A 19,006-nucleotide genomic window follows, 5' to 3' on the forward strand; every position below is an offset into this window, starting at 1 on the left:
AACTGGTGCTGCAGGTCATTGTTTCATTAAATAGATCTATAAATCATAACTTTCTCAATGGAAGTCATGGAACTGTCAGTATGTAACCTTTTAAAGTAGGTCTGCCACCTGACTAAATATCTTTGTGTTTTAGCCCATTAATATTGAATGTATGAGTAAAAAAAAAATCAATAACTTATTTCATTTATTATATAGTAGCAATTTTAAGCACATACAAACTAGTCCTTGTTGATGTGGACAGAACTCCACATTAAAGCTGAAGTGGCCTAGGCACACAGACATATCATAAGCAATGTAGCATTGCTGAGGCCTCAGAATTGGGATGCTAGAAATCCCTGTCTCCCTCCGCATTGCAGATAATTCCTCTTCAGACCTGTGTGAACTGGATATTGTGGTACAGTATTTGCTTTTGCATTCACCTAATCTTAAAATAATATTTTGAACATTTATTGAGAAAGCTTGTTACACCATTGGCATATCTGGTTTTGTTAATCATTTACTATCTAAGGTAGCAGTATAGCTTCCCTAGTCATCCCTCACCTTTCTTGTTCCATGATTTAAAAACAAATCCGTTTGGCATAAAAACAAATTAAATTTCATCTCTCTCTGTGTGTATATACACACATATACAAACATTCTGCCTCCTATAAGCTTTTGACAACTCTAGAGCTACACAATGATGATGCAATCCTTTACCTACTTACCTTGGAGTAAGTCCTATTAAACTTAATGGGACTTCTGAGCAGACACATACAGGATTGCATTGTACAAGTAGTTTTGATAATTGGCCACTATTCCAAAGTCCCAGCAACCAATGTTTCAATTTTCTTAAACAGTACAGCAGCTGTTTTGAATTTTAAGAATGAAAATAGGCACAGCCTAGCCAGTTGGCATAAATATCAATTGCTGGAACCGTCAGGGGTTTCCTCTTCTTTAGGCAGGTTTGCATCGCCTTCTTCTGTAGAACCTGCTGTTTCCAATTTCAATTCTGGAATTTCAGTTGAGTTCTGGACTGCTTCAGAAGGCTTGTCACTTGAATGCTGAACTCTTTCGAAGAAAAACAGCAGCTCGCAATGCATAGTGTGAGGGAAGAGGTCCACGGCTATTGCTTTAACAGGACGAAAAGGGCTTCCTTTGACACGATTCGAAGGAGCTCGGCAAAGGCTACCAAAGAAACCAGTATTAGTCTTACACATTTCTTTATAATTGATTGGGCCAGGAATGGGGTACCAGGCCTGGGGGGGGGGGCAAATATCTTATCACTCCAGGCCACATTCCTCGCCAGCCCTCCTGGAATGCATAGGTTCAGAAACCTATGAAGCCACATCCACTGCTAGACCCACATCCACTAAGCTCACCCCTCCAAGTTGCCCAAAAGATGATGTGGCTGAAAAGGGCAAAGGCCATTTGCTCTGTTCAAAGTCCTTTTAAGTGCCAGGGCTGACTTTCCCACCTCACTTCAGTAAGAGATTTAACTAACCTCCTAATCCCATGGGTTATTAATCTGTTTGAAACATTGAAAATCAATGCTGATTTTTGGGGAGGGGGAAAGAAGGGATCAACACTTTTTAAAAATTACTCCATCCCACCAGCACCATTGTAAACTCACTCCAGAAAGTTGTTCATGGCAGCTCGAGGATTGCAGGCTACATAAATAAGCTTCTTTATGTGTTCTGCTTTTCGGATTGCAACAATTACTTTGGAATCTGCAGAGGCAATATTTTGACAAAAACTGAAATTAGATTCTTTACTGTGACAGCACCGTCTGACATGAAGCAGCTCCACTCTGTTACAATTAGGGCTGGGCAATATCTGGCTTTCTACATCACGATGTATCACCAGTTAAACATTGTGATATTTTGATATATCATGATACCTGAAATAAGGCTGGAGCTATGTAATGATGTCCTGCCAACTGCTACTACATATGGGTCTATCTATAAAACTGATAGATTTTTACTTACCTTTAACATTTTATTACAACTGTTATGTTATAGTACTACTTTACCAAAAAATAGCACATTTTCTCTAAAATTAAAGCTGTGGAAGTAATTAGTAGCCTTCCCTAAAAATTTAATTACATTACTAAACAAGAAAAAAACAAATTCAGTGTCACACTTTTAGATGTTCAAATATAATTCACTATTGAATTTTAGTTGAATGTATACATCGCACAACCCCAAATTGATTGTTAATTTTATTTTCTAAACCAGGCCAAAACAGAAAGAATGGAATGGATAAATTTTAACTGTACAAAATATAAACAAAATTTGTATTTTCATTGCCTGGAAAAACTGCATTTCTTTTATAAACCAAGCCAAACCAGAAAGAATGGATAAAAGTTTACAGAACAAAAATTATTAAATGAAATTTAATCTTTTGCAAGGAAAATTTGCATTTTGGCGTTCTCTGGCTATAGAGATGCCTTTTGTATTTGCAGAACTCTGGGCAACTTCCCCCCATTTTCTTAAGTTTGAGTCCCCTAAAATAGGGGGCGTCTTATACAAGAGGGTGTGTTATACATTGTTGCTGCAGGAGGCAGGAAAGAGCTGTCTGAGGTGGAGTTAGCAAGGGCTGCACACACAGGAAGAAGCATCGGCTTCCTGGTTTTTGCAGTATTGTGATATTTTAATGCCACAAACACAATCTGCAATAAATTGCAAAGTCATTTTTTAAAAAAACCGTTAGCACAATTTGATCTAAAACCTGATATCAGACAATATATCCATTTATAGCACAGCCCTAGTTACAATACAAACCATATTTCTCCAACCTGAACCCATCCATCATAACAAAGAATGGGGAAAGGACCCAAGTGATCCATATTATTAAACTGTGGCGAATAGTTGACATCAGAAAAGTATGTAGTCTACATTGAAATTAGTATACATTGAAATTAGAAGAGGTTATGTGGCCCTCTGCTAGCTAGCAAAAAATAGGTTTATTTTTAACTAACAATATTCTTTGAAGTCATCAACCAATCTTTCCTACCTGAAAGGAGCTAATGCTGTATTTCTGCACCCAAGGAATTCCACAGCTGATCTGCAGAAGCAGAAACACTTTCCCTTTGTTTTATTCTGCCCACTAGCACATCTCCCCATTTACTTTTGTCACTACTCTCACTATGTTGCACACCTCCATCTCTATTCAAACTATTCCACTAAAAGAAGGTCACAAAACAAAACTCACGCAGCCCTGCTCGAGGAGGATCTACAATTGTAATAGAATTCTGCAGTTCCAGGAAGTTAACAAGGTAAGGAACAAGATCTTCAGCCTTTCCACAGTGGAATTCAACATTATTCAGCTCTGGAGAGGGAAAACATCCAAAACAGTATAACACATTTGCTTATTTACACATGCCCCATCAATATTTCCTTTAATAACTGATGCTTGGAACTGTCAGTTTTTATGTCCATGCTGGTTGAAAAAAAAATTAATACAGTTCCTCTGAAGTAAATGTTTACCTCATCCACAATTAAGTGCAAAACAAGTCTCACTTAAAATACAGAGTTTCATTCGCTCAATTAAAAATTTTTTTGAACAAGTCAAAGTAACCTACTTCAGGATCAATATGCAGTTTCACGATGAAGGCAACTTGTTCAGGCACAGAGACCTCCGTCAGAAACATGGCTAAGGCCATGATTGCAGGTGGTTGATTTAAACTACATGCATTGCTGCATGAACTATAGGGGCACTATCTACTGTTCCAAAATGGGATACACAGAAAGTCCAAAGTAACGGGGTTGGGAAAGCTCTGCCCATTCCCCTAGAGAAGTTGCTAGTCAGAATAAACTGTACAGTGCTGGCAAGATGGGTCAGTGGTCAGACTATAGATTTATTTAGTAACCAAAAAATCTTAATATATTTTACAGTAAAAGTTTTAGGTCATAACTTCTGCTTTATTAACTACTACCTTTAGCCTGCATACTCTCACTAAATAACTGCAAGCAGCTTGGGTACAGTAACCAGACAGTCCCTGTAAAAAATTGGTGATTTTAATACCTTCGTAACACAGGGCCACTCTGTGTTAAGGTATTACTGTCACTCAGAAACAGGGCCATCTTTAGCATATGCACCGCCAGGGTGCAAAGAGCTGCCCAGCGCCCCCAAATTTAGTTTAGCTCCCAAATTAACTTTTATTATGCCTTATGTCACATGTCACGCAGGTAGCGCTGTGGGTTAAACCACAGAGCCTAGGACTTGCCGATCAGAAGGTCGGCGGTTCGAATCCCTGCGGCGGGGTGAGCTCCCGTTGCTCGGTCCCTGCTCCTGCCAACCTAGCAGTTCGAAAGCATGTCGAAGTGCAAGTAAATAAATAGGTACCGCTCTGGCGGGAAGGTAAACGGCGTTTCCATGTGCTGCTCTGGTTCGCCAGAAGCGGCTTAGTCATGCTGGCCACATGACCCGGAAGCTGTACGCCGGCTCTCTCGGCCAATAAAGCGAGATGAGCGCCGCAACCCCAGAGTCGGCCACGACTGGACCTAATGATCAGGGGTCCCTTTACCTTTACGTCACTATTACCATTTGATAAAATAGCACTCATGCTTCCATGGCTCCAAAAGGGAGGTTTTTGTGTGTGTTTTTTAACACACTTTTCTAAAGACAAAGAACACATTGGAAGTCGGTGTAAAGACTCCACGCATGTGCTTACAATCGTAGGGAGGTGTCTGAAAGATGAGATGGGCGGGCATTGTGTGCATGCGTGGGAGAGCCATCTCCAGCAGCCTTTCATTGTGGGAGCAACCTTATTTCTAGAGGAGCTGGGAGGGCCCTTGCAAGAGCGCGTATATGAGTTCTTCCAGGGCCTAGGCGTGCTCCCATTGCTAGATAAGCGCATTCTCTTTCTGTCTGTCCCTCTTTCCTGTCACTCCCCCTCTTCCCAGCTTTGGTGAGCGAGACTTTCCAGAGAACTCTCCCTGCAGCAATATTAGCAGGCAGGCGGCGCGAGATTGGGCGCCTGGCGCCCCCCCCCCCCCCGAATTCAATGGCCAGGTGCCCCACACCCCTGGGTAAAGACGGCCCTGCTCAGAAACCAGACCATTTCTGCTGGTGTGTACCTGCTTTTGTGAACAAAGGTTTCAGAAAGTGATCTCTTGGGTCTCTACATAAGGGGAAGACTAACAGATAATGATGGAGGTCTTCCATCTGAGGTTGACCACAAATACAAAGTCTGTCTGTGTATGTTGTAGTGCCCATCCAAGACTGTAGTGGGCATCGCTTGAAACACAGCTCAATAATGCTTTTTTTAAGGAAACTGGTCAGATTTCTTAAGGAGAAATGCTCTGCTCTCAAGAGGGGATACCAAGAGAAAACCTGGTGCTCCTAATTAGTTGCAGGTCCCTTCTGAATTTTAACCAGAAGAGCCAATCCCTTAGTTGACATTTATTCAAGGTCAACACAGAGCTCAGTTCTGGCAAATAATAATCGTCTAAAACATCTTGACAAGCTGCTTTCCAGTAGTCAAGGAAAAAAGAATTGGGACAGAAGAGACTAGAAACTGAATTGCTTAATAATGAGAGCTGTCTTTAAAGTCTGAGATATTATGCTTTCTTTTACCAACCATTAAGCTCAGCATTCACTTTGGCATCTTCAATAGCTTCTTGACAAAGTTCAATTCCAATAACTTTCTTCACTTTCTGTAGAACGAAAGCAATAATGTACAGTTTTACATTTTTAGTTGAGTACCAAGCAAAATAAATATGGATATTGCAACTTGAGGAGCTATCTTGTTAGGCTACTTCAACCTTTTTGTGTGTTCCCACTCCACAGAGTTTAACTAGACTTGAAAACAGGTTTACAGAGGGGCTGTTTGCAGTTAATCTAAACCTCTCAAAACAAAAAAATAGTTGCAAAAATAAGCAGAGCTAATGCTTAGAGGGACCTTAGAGAGTGTCTCAGTTTTAAACCTGAGAGGCTGACGAAAAGATTAGGTTTGCCAGGAAGCCAGGAAAAGAAGGAGGAGCAAGAGCAAAGGATTGGTTGTTCTGCCTTTACCCTGGCCCCAGCAACACAAAGAAAACTGCACCCCAAAATCTATCAAACCATATCATAGATGAGCCTAGGGGCCAAAAAGAAAAATACACTTGGGTGACCTTGTCAGGACCACAACACACAATTTAAACCTTTCCCCTCATATCCCAATACCAATAAACGCCCCCCTCCAAATCTGCAACTGACACCATCAGCAGTTTCCCTCCTGGAACTAATGACACCTTTTGGGGGTGGGGTTAATGTGCCTTCTTGACCCTGATCCCCCCCACAGCTGCTACGTTTAAAGAAAAAAGATATATTGAGTGCAATTACAGAGTGGTATCCAATTTATACTTGTGCAAGGATTTATGCTTGCACAATAGAACCTCCCGCTCTCTCCACCTGGCCACATACACCCTCCCCAAATCTGCTGCAGAAGGTTCGTGAAAACCCCCAGAACAAATTTAGGAGGCATTTGTTCCTAAATTTGTGCTAATGTAATGAGAGGTTTAGCACTACTTTGGATACAAGCCATACATTTAAAGTAACATCTATGCTGGCTCTAAGATCATTCATTTTGCAATAGTAGTCATAATTTCATTACTTATTTAGTTAGTTTTTAGTTTTCCAGAACACAGGGCATGCAGTTAGCTGCCCACATGGCGAGACTACTTGTTGGGTGACCTTTGTTCTTTGAATTAGTACTTTTAAGAGACAAAAGCAATACCAAAGGGCATATGTCCCATGAAATATGTCATTTCACCTTGGCAAGCGAAATACCAATTGATCCAGTTCCACAGCAAACATCCATCACAGTCGTCTCCTCGTTCACCTGGGTCCATTCCTGGATGACTGAATACAGAACCTCAGCAGCCTGTGTGTTTACCTACAGAATTTCAACATAGGGTGTCAGTATTCAGCAGGCAGGTAGCATGTCAAAGGCTAAAATCTACTCTACAGCATTACAGTATATACTGCTCCTTACCCAAGTTTTTAATTTTTTTAAAGTCAGAGCATGATTAGCCATTACACTTGAAACCTCTGACTGTGCTGTTGCCTGAACACGCTACTGTTTAAAAAGTGTGCAAGTTGATGAAATGTGTGTTTGAAAATACACCACTGCTGATTTTTTGATTCCAGAGTTTTTTACAATGAACTCCAGATTTCACAAATGGCTTTCCGGATATTTCAGAAGGACAATGAGGAGGTTCTACCACTCTCTCCCACTGTTTATGGAGTACCTCGCTATAAGCAAAACTCAATCAACAAGAGATCTCAACTTCTACAAAACACTTAAGCCCAATGCTTTAAATGCTTACTTGGAAAAAAGCATGGGGAGAAATCCGGAACTTTAGCCCAAGAAGATCTTCATATATGTACTTGTCACCAGCAACATGCTCCAAGGTCAAATCTTCACGATTGGGTGATTTTCTTGCGGGAGAAGAGGGAGGGAGCAAGAAACAGTGTTTAAATCATTATCCTTCCTTTGCATCCTAATCTTCTAAAGTGCATTCAGATGCAATAGTATAGATAACCAATTCAAGCAAAAAAGCTGTAAAGATCTAGGGACTTTTTTGAATGCATTCATTCTGTATTTCTTTAGCAGGAACACACAGCTGTACAAGCTCAAAAAACGCTGGTCTTAATGGGATTTAGATATGCATGACTGAACTGACATGCCCTTTCTCTGTGTGATGTCATCATCCAAGAAAGCTACTCAAAGGAATGGCAAACACAAAACAGTAAGAGAAAAATACAAATAGTTACCTTTCAGCATGCAAGGAATATCGACTCTCAGCACTAATGCTCATAAAAACAATCACCAGGAACAACAGCTCCTTGCTATGGGCGACTTTAATTTTTACTGAATTATGTTTGACCATATCCATTAGTGTTTAATGGATCCTGGGATACTGATTTATAGGCTGCTTAGTGTTTTGAATCTTACTATTTTTATGGCAGTTTTTATTGGGTATCATCCAACGCAAGTCATTATCAGGGTAGACCATTTAAATCAATCAAGCTAAGTAACTTAGGTCCATTGATTTAAATGGGTCTACTCTGAGAATTATTTGTATTGGATGTCACCCACTGTTGTCATCGATTCAAGTGCCTTAATGGCCGAGACTGCAACTCAAGTTCTAAAACTCTGGTACACCATGCATTACACAGTCATACTAAGTTTCTTTTTTGAGATGCAACAATCACCTTTGACCTTCCTGCACAAAGTAGAGAGAAGTTATTCCACTGTCCTTTCCAGTGCCTTCTGTGAAGTACTTAGCCATAGAAGTTTGCAGTTCTGCAAGCTCTTTTTCATTTAGTTTCTAGACATTTAAAAAAAAATAATAATAATGCTTAAGGTGCTTAATTTTATAAACTTCAAAGAAAAATGTTGCTGCAGATTACAGGTGTAGTGAAGAACTATGGGATAACAGCATATGTATGCTTGTACTTATTTAAATAGTGCACCCTCCATAACACATCTGAGGACACACTTCCCTTTAAAACATTGTGTCACTGTTAGTTTCAGAAAATACATTTCCAGAATCAGGAAAAACTGTAACCATTAAGAGTTTCTGAAATGCCTGCTTTACAAGCATGCACTTGTTTCCCCTTATTACATAAATCATATTCAGTACCTGTGGATTAAAATAAGCAATTGCCATGATGTGGCCATTTCTACTAGTGCGAACTGTTAGCTGTTTCCAGTGACCTTTGTAGGTTTCTGGGCTGTAGACACCATAGGATGTAGACCTGTAATTTTGAAATTCTTGGTTACTAAACTTGGATTTTAAAAAGCATAACCACATAATGCTAAAATTATTTCTGCTAGGAAACTGCCACATTAAACTAGGAGACTGATCCTGAACATTATAATTTTTTGGATGATGACATGTAAATACAGTGGTGCCCCGCAAGACGAATGCCTCGCAAGACAGAAAACTCGCTAGACGAAAGAGTTTTCCGTTTTGGAGGTGCTTCGCAAAACGAATTTCCTATGGGCTTGCTTCACAAGACGAAAATGTCTTGCGAGTTCCTGCGGGTTTTTTCCCCTCCCCCCCTTTTCTAAGCCGCTAAGCCGCTTATCTGCTTATCCGCTAAGCCGCTAATAGCGCTAATCCGTCAATGGGCTTGCTTTGCAAGACGAAAAAACCGCTAGACTAAGAGAATCGTGGAACGGATTCTTTTCGTCTTGCGAGGCACCACTGTATCTGCATTGCATCAATTTTCACAGTGATCTGCTCACATCACTTGACCAAAAATGGATTCTATGTACTAACTGCTGCAAATGTACACACACTGGAAGTTCCCCTCTTTCTCTCCTTGGAAAAACTAATGTCTATCAAAAGGCTCCCACTTAGCCTTCTTTGGTACAGTCCCTCAAGGAATTCACAAAGGCAATGTTGAGCTTTGTGGTTAAGTTGGGCTTTATTTATCTATATAGTGCCATTAACATATATGGCAAAGCACAAGAGGGCAGGTCCCTGTCTCAAAGGATGTCTGACAGTAGACAACAGCAGGAAGAGAAGGCAATGGAGACAGGGGTAAACAAGAGAAGAACAGGCAATTATTTCATTTACATATACTAAAGGCTTAGTTCCAGTATAGCACAGGAACTAGTAGGTTGTGCCAAAGGTTTCACAGAAAAGGTAAATTTTATACAGGCAAGGTGTTTAGGATTCTGTCATCCAGTCCAACAGAGGACTCACCTTATGTAATCTTGAAAAGCCTTTGCTACCTTTTTGGTTACAGCCGGAATGTGAATGGTGTCAAATGGTTCCACTACAGCACATGTTCCACCCTTGTATTTGCCAAGGCGAAAGCCCACAGTTTTATCTTCTTGATTCGGGCCTATGCCGATCAAAAATTCACATTTGTTGCGGTACTCAGTCTAAATGTAAAGTAAGGGAAAATTTAGAATGCCTATCCGACTCCTCTGGAATCTGACATGCTTGCTACTTCCATCCATAAACATTTGTTGCAAATTACAGTATTAAAACAGGTTACGCTAAATGAGTACTAAAATAATATATATGGTAATAAGCTATCCATTCCAGAATTTTATGCCCAGTACTGCAACATGCTACCAGATTAAAGGTGCCCACCCAAAAATTACACAGCTTAGGTTATGGACTATGGACAGTGCAGTAGTAAGGCTAACCCTGTCCTTCCATGCCTATGATTCATTTCCTCACAGTATCACACTTCATAAGCAGTTCCTGAGATGTATGACCTGCAACGGTGATGCTTTCACTCCTTCCAGGGAGCAACACAGGCCACCGCACTTCTCCTTCTGCAGGAAAAGCCATGGTAGAAGAGCTCGGTTGTTGTTCCCTATGTCCCTGTAAAACAATTTGATTGTTCATGGTAATCAGAGCAAAAAGAATCAATGAACATTATGCCCTCCCCTGCACAAATACCGATGAATTTGACCATTGGTGTTTATTTATAAAGCACCTAAAAGTATTAAGATGCTGCACCAAAATCTAAAAATGGAACAGGCTCAGCCCTTTTGTCTTACAGCAGGCACCCCCAACCTGCGGCCCTCCAGATGTTTTGGCCTACAATCCCCTTGATCCCTAGCTAACAGGACCAGGGGTCAGGGATGATGGGAATTGTAGTCCAAAACATCTGGAGGGCTGAAGGTTGGGGATGCCTGGTCTTACAATGTATGGCAGCCTGTGATGAGAAGAGCATCTCAGAGCATTTTAGGACGAAATATAAAAACAAAAAAACCCTCACACATTTCTAAAGTATTTATTGCAAATATGCAAACTGCAGTTTGAGAATAGAAGCCAGAAAATCCACATCTCAGCACACTGAAGCAGAAGAATACCTAGATTTATCAGCTTCATTCCCACTAATGCTGAGGCTAAAACCAGCTTGGTTTCTTGGACTGTGCTTGCGCTGTCTCAGAAAGCTTTCTGAATACATTCAAGTGAGACCTGCAACAAAGTGCTGCAGTGTGGAGTGTTCCTGTTCAGGGTACTCCTGCTTCCACTCTCCCAAGCAGGCAGGCAGTCAGCATTCTGTGCCTATTGAGCAGGCCCGGTTCTCAGTGCACCGTTCATTTCCATTCACACCCTCCCCAATTGCACTTCTGCAAGTCTTGGAGCTGATATGTCCCCTCCTGTACCTGGATGGTGCCATTCTGGCTACACGAGTGTTGCCATTCTAAACAGAGAAATGGAGATAATCATAATATTTATTACAAACAAAAAAATTACCTTGTCAGTTTCAGCAGCACTTGCTCACATTCTTCCTTCTTCCTTGCCAGCTGCTCCTCATATGGGATATTCCACAAAGGGGTCACCACATCTGCTATCTGCTTACTCAGAGGCTCTTCTTTGCCATTATTTGAAGCCAAACACTTTGCTGCTGTCTGCTCTTTCATCTCTTCTCCCTCCTCCACTTCTCTTTTCCTCTTCTTTATGATGGGATCAGCCTTTGGTTTTGCAAGTCTCACAGTTAAGTTTCGGTTCTTCCACTGGGCCCCATGAAGGACCTTCATAGCTCTGTCCCTACCCTCCTCACTCTTAAAGGTGACAAATGCAAAAGTCTGTCTCGCAAACAGTTTTATCTTGTGAGGGATAAGGCCATATTTGGCAAGGAACTTCTTTACTTCGTTAAAACCAATATATTTGGGGAGGTTTTGAATTTCTACTTTATAGATCTCTGACGTAAACAAGCCATCTTTAATATATCTATATATGCTGGAAGTATCTGAAGTGTTCGCCGTGTTGTTTTCTTCTCCCACATCTTCCTTTGTTAGATTTTCAGTTGCACTCTCCGTTTCCACAAGAGGAACTGCAGTTTGTGTGTCAGTAAAGCACGCACCACTGATGTCTTCCATCATTCTGTAGAGAACAGTAACAGAATTAATTATTCTAGGGCAAAATGTGTTAAATGCTTAGCCAAATCATGTTTAGTTAAGCCTCATCGGCAAAAATCAAGCCCACTAGGTTTTCCTCTGTGTTGGAATTGACAAAAGGGTGAAATTATCAAGTTCCAGATGAATTAAGTTTAGCCAAAGCAGTTATTTCTTCTGTAAGCTGTCAGTGTGCATAAGGACAGGTCCCTGCCCTTAAGGATCTTACAGTCTAAAATTTGGAGAAGAAAAAAAGGAAGAGGAGAGAAGTGGAGGCAGAGGTACATAGGGAAAAACAATATTATTATTTTAGCTGCACATTTAGGCTTGGCTCCATGCTTACCTGCTCAGCCAAGAATCAAATTTCAAGAAACTAAAGGGTGATGTACATATGGCAGCTTTAATCCACAGGTAAAATGTTAAAGAGGGACGCGGGTGGCGCTGTGGGTTAAACCACAGAGCATAGGGCTTGCCGATCAGAAGGTCGGTGTCGGAACTCCGTTCAGCTGACGTGTTTAACGACCTCAAGCCTTTGATGAGGCTCCAAGGCACGTCCTCCCAGCAGAGCATCAAAACAGCACAGGGAAGGATGAGACAGTATGAGCTACATTTTTTATTTCTAAGCTACACAGACAGCTAAGAAATATACATCCTCTCTCTATGGAAGCAGAGAGCAACTGAACAAAGGAACAAAGGAAACATGAAACCACTAACGTCACATCCCATCTCCCTTTCCCGTGAGACTGCAAGGTCTCTGGAATGTAAACATAGTCCTGTGACTCCACGCAGCTGCACAGTGAGAAACAGAAACTAACAGTCGGCGGTTCGAATCCCCACGACCGGGTGAGCTCCTGTTGCTCAGTTCCAGCTCCTGCCAACCTAGCAGTTCGAAAGTACGTCAAAGTGCAAGTAGATAAATAGGTACCGCTCTGGCGGGAAGGTAAATGGCGTTTCCGTGCACTGCTCTGGTTCACCAGAAGCGGCTTAGTCATGCTGGCCACATGGCCAGGAAGCTGTACACCAGCTCCCTTGGCCAATAAAGCGAGAGTCGTCTGTGACTGGACCTAATGGTCAGGGTCCCTTTACCTTTACCTTTTAACATGTTAAAAAGCAAGCCTTGCCATACCCAAGTGTGATCAGATCTCTTGGCTGCCTCATGGCAAGTTGGACTGATGAAATATAATCAGGTTACAGGTTAAAACACAAGAACACTACTAGCAAAACTAGCACCAACTCTCACGGTGCACTAACAACCCAGCAGTGTATTGGAGGATGGAGGAGACTGTCTAAGCAAAGGTTTGTTTTACAATAAGTTATAGCACACATAGCAGCACTGAGGTATCTGTCATATTAATAATATGATTAATGTCTCAAAAGCAAGAGGCATCCCACTCCAACAGGCTGCAATCCTAAGCACACTCATCTAGAAGTGAACACAGTGGGGCTTACCTATGTGGAGTAGAGATTACAAGAGATGACCAACATGGTGCTATACTACAATTTCCATTATCACTGACTGTTGACTACACTGCCTGGCCTTGATGGGAACTGCGAATTCAACAACACCTGGAGGGTGTTAGAGCAGGTGTGGGGAACCATTGGCCTGCCTCCTTTCCTCCCTCCACTTGCTGCTTCCCCTTCTGCCTCCTTCCTCCTTCCCTTCCTTTCCGCCCCTGCAACTCTTCCACTAGGGCCAACTGGGGAGAAGCCCTGCAGGGCTGTGCAATGGCCCACACCTCTCTGTTGAGGCGCCCAGAGAAGCCTGCACACCTCGTCTGGCCACCCAGAGCAGCGGAGAAGTGGCCCAGGGAGGCCTGGACAGTGGAGAAGAGCGATTTTTGTGCGCCCCCCCCACCCCACCCCAGAACCTGTGCCCTTGGCAGGGGGCAACTTAACCAACCTCTAGGTACCCCCCTGGACCAGAGACCCCTTCCAAGTCTATAGCGCTGTTCATTCCATTAAATTTATACGCCGCTTGTTTATGTTAGGTTTATACGCCTCGACAGAGTTTGCAAAAAGATAAAACGGTAAAATTGAGGAAGATTTGCAACCCTATTTTAAAACATTCAAAAGTTTAAATACTAAATGGCAGACTAAGATTACGTCGGCTTTCTAAGCGCCTGGCTAGGCTTGTCTTAAGGGTGGTAAGCACTAATACATCCCAGTAGTGATGTATGGAAGTGAGAGCTGGACCATAAAGAAGGCTGATCAGCGAAGAATTGATACGTTTGAATTATGGTGCTGGAGGAGACTCTTGAGAGTCCCATGGACTGCAAGAAGATCAAACCTATCCATTCTTAAGGAACTCAGCCCTTATCTTCTCACATAAAAAACCAAGAATAAGCCCCAAATACCTGCACCTCCCCACCTCAGAAGGAGGATGGGGAATCCCCAACATAGAAGCATATTACATTGCCAACCAAATACGCCCATATATACTCGAAGATGAGACAAAACAATGGGTACACCTAGAGAGGGACACAATTGAAAATACCTGCACCACAGCATACCCACTCCTCCCAAACAAACTAAAGAAAATTCCCACAACACTTAACAGGTACACACATACCATGCTCAAAGCATGGAAAACAGAAATAGGCAAACTATCCCCAACCCCATACCCACTAATCCCCCTGGCGTACCACCCATTATTCCACTGTGCAGCACAAAACCTCCAGATAAAAACCTGGCGAACCAAAGACTTATATCGCCTAATAGACTTTTATAAAAATAACAAACCTTTGTCAACACAAGAAATACAAGACAAACTAGAAGACACCCAAATGCCCTGGTTAACACAACATCAACTACATGCCCTCTTAAACAACCCAACAGTAAAATCAGCAGCAACTAGGCCCCTGACAACCTTCGAAAACCTCCTCCTAACAACAAAGGGAAACGGTAAAGGGACGGTATCCGCAATATACAAAATACTACTCAAAAATCCCACAAACCCCCTAGACACAATCAAAAAACAATGGGAGAATGACATAGGCTATGAGATTAACCCCACTCAATGGACCAAAATGTGGTCTAAATCCCCCTTTAAATCCATATCAATGAAAAGAAAAGAACTCACTCTGAAACTCACTTACAGGTGGTATCTAACACCAAGAAAACTAGCGCTAATACACCCGGGAACCTCACCAAAATGCTGGAGAGGGTGCACCTCCACAGGCACATACCTCCACATGTGGTGGGAGTGCCCCAAAATCCAACTATTCTGGGCAACAGCCACACGAGAAATATGTAAAATAACCAAGCAAGTATTAGACATCACCCCAGAATTGGCCCTACTAAACATCTTCCAAGACAACAATGTCCATTTACACCACAAAGAACTCATAACCCACCTACTTTCAGCAGCCAGAAACACCATAACCAGACATTGGAGACCTGTCTGGAGTAAGCATGGACCAATGGTACCAAATAGTATGGGAAACAGCCCTACTAGAAAAATTAACCAATAAACTGAAACTGACATGGGGACAAACAGAAGAAAACGCCTTTACCCTGGTATGGCTCCCTTTTATCACATGCACAGCCCAACAAGACAATGACAATAATCCACCAACACCATACAAATCAATATGGCTAACCTGATCCAAAACACCCACCCACCCCACTCACACACGAAAACAAAGATCACCACAGCCAATCACAAACAAACAACCACACCTTGGGCCAACCCCAACCTCTCTCAACCACCAAAGGAACACAAGTGAACAGCACAAGCAACGCAGACCCCAAACCCTACATACATTAAGCATAACAGAAACATCGCCACCTGACCCCACCCCCACCCATCTTCCCTCCCTCCACCCCTTTTTCCCCCTCCCCCTAATGTCTCAACAAATGAAACGGATTTGTAAAAATGTTACATGGAAAAAATATGAGAGACATTACACTTACTTCTGTAAAACATGAAAATCTTTAATTAAAAAAAAAAGGAACTCAGCCCTGAGTGTTCACTGGAAGGACAGATCCTGAAGCTGAGGCTCCAATACTTTGGCCACCTCATGAGAAGAGAAGACTTGCTGGAAAAGACCCTGATGTTGGGAAAGATGGAGGGCACAAGGAGAAGGGGACCACAGAGGACAAGATGGTTGGACAGTGTTCTTGAAGCTACCAGCATGAGTTTGACCAAACTGCGGGAGGCAGTGGAAGACAGGAGTGCCTGGCGTGCTCTGGTCCAGGGGGTCACGAAGAGTCGGACATGACTGAACAACAACAAGTACTAATAAATGGTTCTCCCTCACCCTTGTCCCTCCTTTCATCCCCTCACAACAACCCAATAATAATAATAATAATAATGATGATAATAATAATTTATTATTTGTACCCCGCCCATCTGGCTGGGTTTCCCCAGCCACTCTGGGCGGCTTCCATAAAAACCAAAAATACACTAAAATATCACAGATTAAAAACTTCCCTGAACAGGGCTGCCTTAAGATGTCTTCTGAATGTCAGGTAGTTATTTATCACTTTGACATCTGATGGGAGGGCGTTCCACAGGGCGGGCGCCACTACCGAGAAGGCCCTCTGCCTGGTTCCCTGTAGCTTTGCTTCTCGCAATGAAGGAACTGCCAGAAGGCCCTCAGCGCTGGATCTCAGCGTCCGGGCAGAACGATGGGGGTGGAGACGCTCTTTCAGCTATACTGGACCGAGGCCCTTTAGGGCTTTCAAGGTCAGCACCAACACTTTGAATTGTGCTCGGAAATGTACTGGGAGCCAATGTAGGTCTTTCAAGACCGGTGTTATGTGGTCTCGGCGGCCGCCCCCAGTCACCAGTCTAGCTGCCGCGTTCTGGATTAGTTGTAGTTTCCGGGTCACCTTCAAAGGTAGCCCCACGTAGAGCGCATTGCAGTAGTCCAAGCGGGAGATAACAGATAGGTCAGCCTGAGAGAGTGAGCTGGGGGGGGGGTTGTGCTTGAACATTGCAGCTCCCTAGTCAGGTGGCGCTGTGGGTAAAAGCCTCAGCGCCTAGGGCTTACCGATCGAAAGGTCGGTGGTTCGAATCCCTGCGGCGGGGTGCGCTCCCGCTGCTCGGTCCCAGCGCCTGCCAACCTAGCAGTTCGAAAGCACCTCCGGGTGCAAGTAGATAAATAGGGACCGCTTACCAGCGGGAAGGTAAACGGCGTTTCCGTGTGCGGAGCTGGCTCTGGCTCTGGCCAGAGCAGCGATGTCACGCTGGCCACGTGACACGGAAGTGTCTCCGGACAGCGCTGGCCCCTGGCCTCTTGAGTGAGATGGGCGCACAACCCCAGAGTCTGTCAAGACTGGCCCGTACGGGCAGGGGTACCTTTACCTTTTACCTTAGTCCTAGCTCACCACTGACTTTTATGATGATGGCGATTAAGGAAAATGACCCCATGCTTTTTTGGGGGGGGGGGCCCTCCGCCAAACCACACCACCACCACCACAGGGGGAGCCACGAGCTGAGGCGATGCAGCAGCGCAGCTCTCCGCGCCGTGCGCGCGCAGCAGACGACCACCCTTAAAATAAAATAAAAACCTCCCCGCCCCCTCCTTGAAACGAGGCCACTTATTCCCCCGGTGCCCGCCCGCCCCTCCCCCCGGCAGAGGTGCGAACCCGCGTAGGCAGCCCCTCGCGCAAGCCAAGCCATTTTGTAAGAGCTGCCGCGCATCCCCCTCCCCACCCCACTCACCCCCGTTACTCACATCTCTCGGCGGCGAAGGAGGAGGCCTCGTCGGGCAGCGGTACTCGGCCAAGCAGGGAGGGAGGGGGGGTGGAGGAAAGGGGCGGGGCGACGAAGAGCGCCGGTGACGTCACCGCCGCGCACGCGCGGGAGGCCGTCCGTTTTAAAAAAATACTTTGGTTCTCCCGTTTGAAGTTCGGTTCCTCCTTTCTCTGTCATTGACATTATTAATTATTGCTGTACTGTGTTGCATTTTTAAATTATTATTATTAAAGTATTATTTTTATTGTTTGGTGTTTTTCACTTTTTATTGTTTTGTTTTTTTCACTTTTTAGGTTCGATTTCCCCTCTCCCTTTCGTCATTATTACCTTAAACAAAAACTTGTTTTATTAATTATCGTCATTACATTAAAAACAAAACTTACTATCTGAAGAAGTGTGCATGCACACGAAAGCTCATACCAATAACAAACTTAGCAGGTCTCTAAGGTGCTACTGGAAGCATTTTTTAATATTATTAAACTATGGTTTTTATGTTTTTAGGTTATATTATTTCCTCTCACGCCATCTTCCTCCTTTTGGTTCGATTCCACCTTGTCATTATTATTTATTATTAATTTTTTTAAAAAAAAAACACGTTAAAAAAAATTAAAGCATGATTTTTATTGTTTTATTCTGCCTTTCTTTTTTTTAAAAAAACAACAACCGTAGGTTGCCGAGAGAATCCATGGGTAGCCTCATAAATGCGCTGAACACTTTTGTGTTCAATACATTGCATCCACCCGTAAAATAAATAAAAACCTAAAATTGAAAAAGTTATAAGCGAAGATGCCAGAGCCGTCCCGCCCTTTTCCCGCCCTTTTCCCGCTCTTTCCCATCATGCAACATCTCATTCCTCCAACCGCCTCCGCCCCCCCCCCCGCCTCGGATTCGCCACGCGCGGCCGCCATTTTAAGTAAAGGGGGCGGGAGCCGCCGAGGATCTGTGGCGTGAGCCGGCCCGAGACGTCCGGGTGTAGGGCGGCTTATCAATTCCATAAAACATTCACAAATAGTTAATAAGCTTTTAAAACAATAAGCTTTTAAAAAAACAACCTGATTAAACACACCTCAGCTTTCTACATATCTGGGCAGACTTGCCTAAACAAGAACGTTTTTAGCAGGCGCTGAAAATAACATAGTGAAGGTGCGTTTTTCACTGTGGAAAACCCAGATGTCAAGGAGAACTACATAACTTTTTTGATGTTTTCCTGAGGTTTTATGATTTGTTGGAAGCCGCCCAGAGTGGGCAGGGTATAAATAAAATTATTATTATTACGGAGTGGGTTTTAATGTGGTACTTTTAGAACTTTGCTCATGTAGAGATAAACGTGCCTCCAGATTTGCCGCACTACTTACTGGTTTTGCCCAATCTGCGAGGATTTCTGACCAGCCTTTTTTCAAAGATTTAGGTCTCTTGGTTTGGAGATCGAGTGGGCATTTGATTCACTTTTTATTAGGCCTCAGAAA

The 19,006-nt window shown here is 43.2% G+C and overlaps 1 protein-coding gene across 2 annotated transcripts; it reads right to left on the minus strand.

The window, feature by feature from the left end:
• Positions 1-165: 165 nt before the first annotated feature.
• On the minus strand, positions 166-17,615 carry TRMT2A (tRNA methyltransferase 2 homolog A). Of its 2 annotated transcripts, none has more exons than XM_079956669.1 (12): positions 17,521-17,615; positions 11,199-11,828; positions 10,205-10,313; positions 9,681-9,862; positions 8,610-8,724; positions 8,179-8,294; positions 7,290-7,401; positions 6,734-6,856; positions 5,561-5,636; positions 3,190-3,306; positions 1,610-1,706; positions 166-1,164 (listed from the first exon to the last, which is right to left on the minus strand). In XM_079956669.1, the coding sequence occupies exons 2-12, from the start codon at positions 11,825-11,827 to the stop codon at positions 900-902; spliced, it is 1,941 nt and encodes a 646-aa protein (XP_079812795.1). In that variant the 5' UTR covers position 11,828; positions 17,521-17,615; the 3' UTR covers positions 166-899. The 2 variants fall into 2 exon arrangements, with proteins under 2 accessions (XP_079812795.1, XP_079812794.1); XM_079956668.1 differs by lacking the exon at positions 17,521-17,615 and adding an exon at positions 12,183-12,499.
• Between the last annotated feature and the right edge of the window lie 1,391 nt (positions 17,616-19,006).

The sequence above is a fragment of the Podarcis cretensis genome (assembly GCF_951804945.1).
Source record: "Podarcis cretensis genome assembly, chromosome: 16".
Lineage (NCBI taxonomy): Eukaryota > Metazoa > Chordata > Lepidosauria > Squamata > Lacertidae > Podarcis > Podarcis cretensis.

Bases quoted from the DNA above. Each gene is read 5' to 3' on its own strand.
- TRMT2A (XM_079956668.1), bottom strand. From the start codon at position 12,409: ATGCTCTGCTGGGAGGACGTGCCTTGGAGCCTCATCAAAGGCTTGAGG. The intron at 5,637-6,733 runs GTGAAATGACAT...TTCGTTCTACAG, and splicing joins TTGGTATTTCGCTTGCCAAG to AAAGTGAAGAAAGTTATTGG. The intron at 1,707-3,189 runs GTGAGTTTTGTT...TTGCCTCTGCAG, and splicing joins TCCTCCTCGAGCAGGGCTGC to ATTCCAAAGTAATTGTTGCA.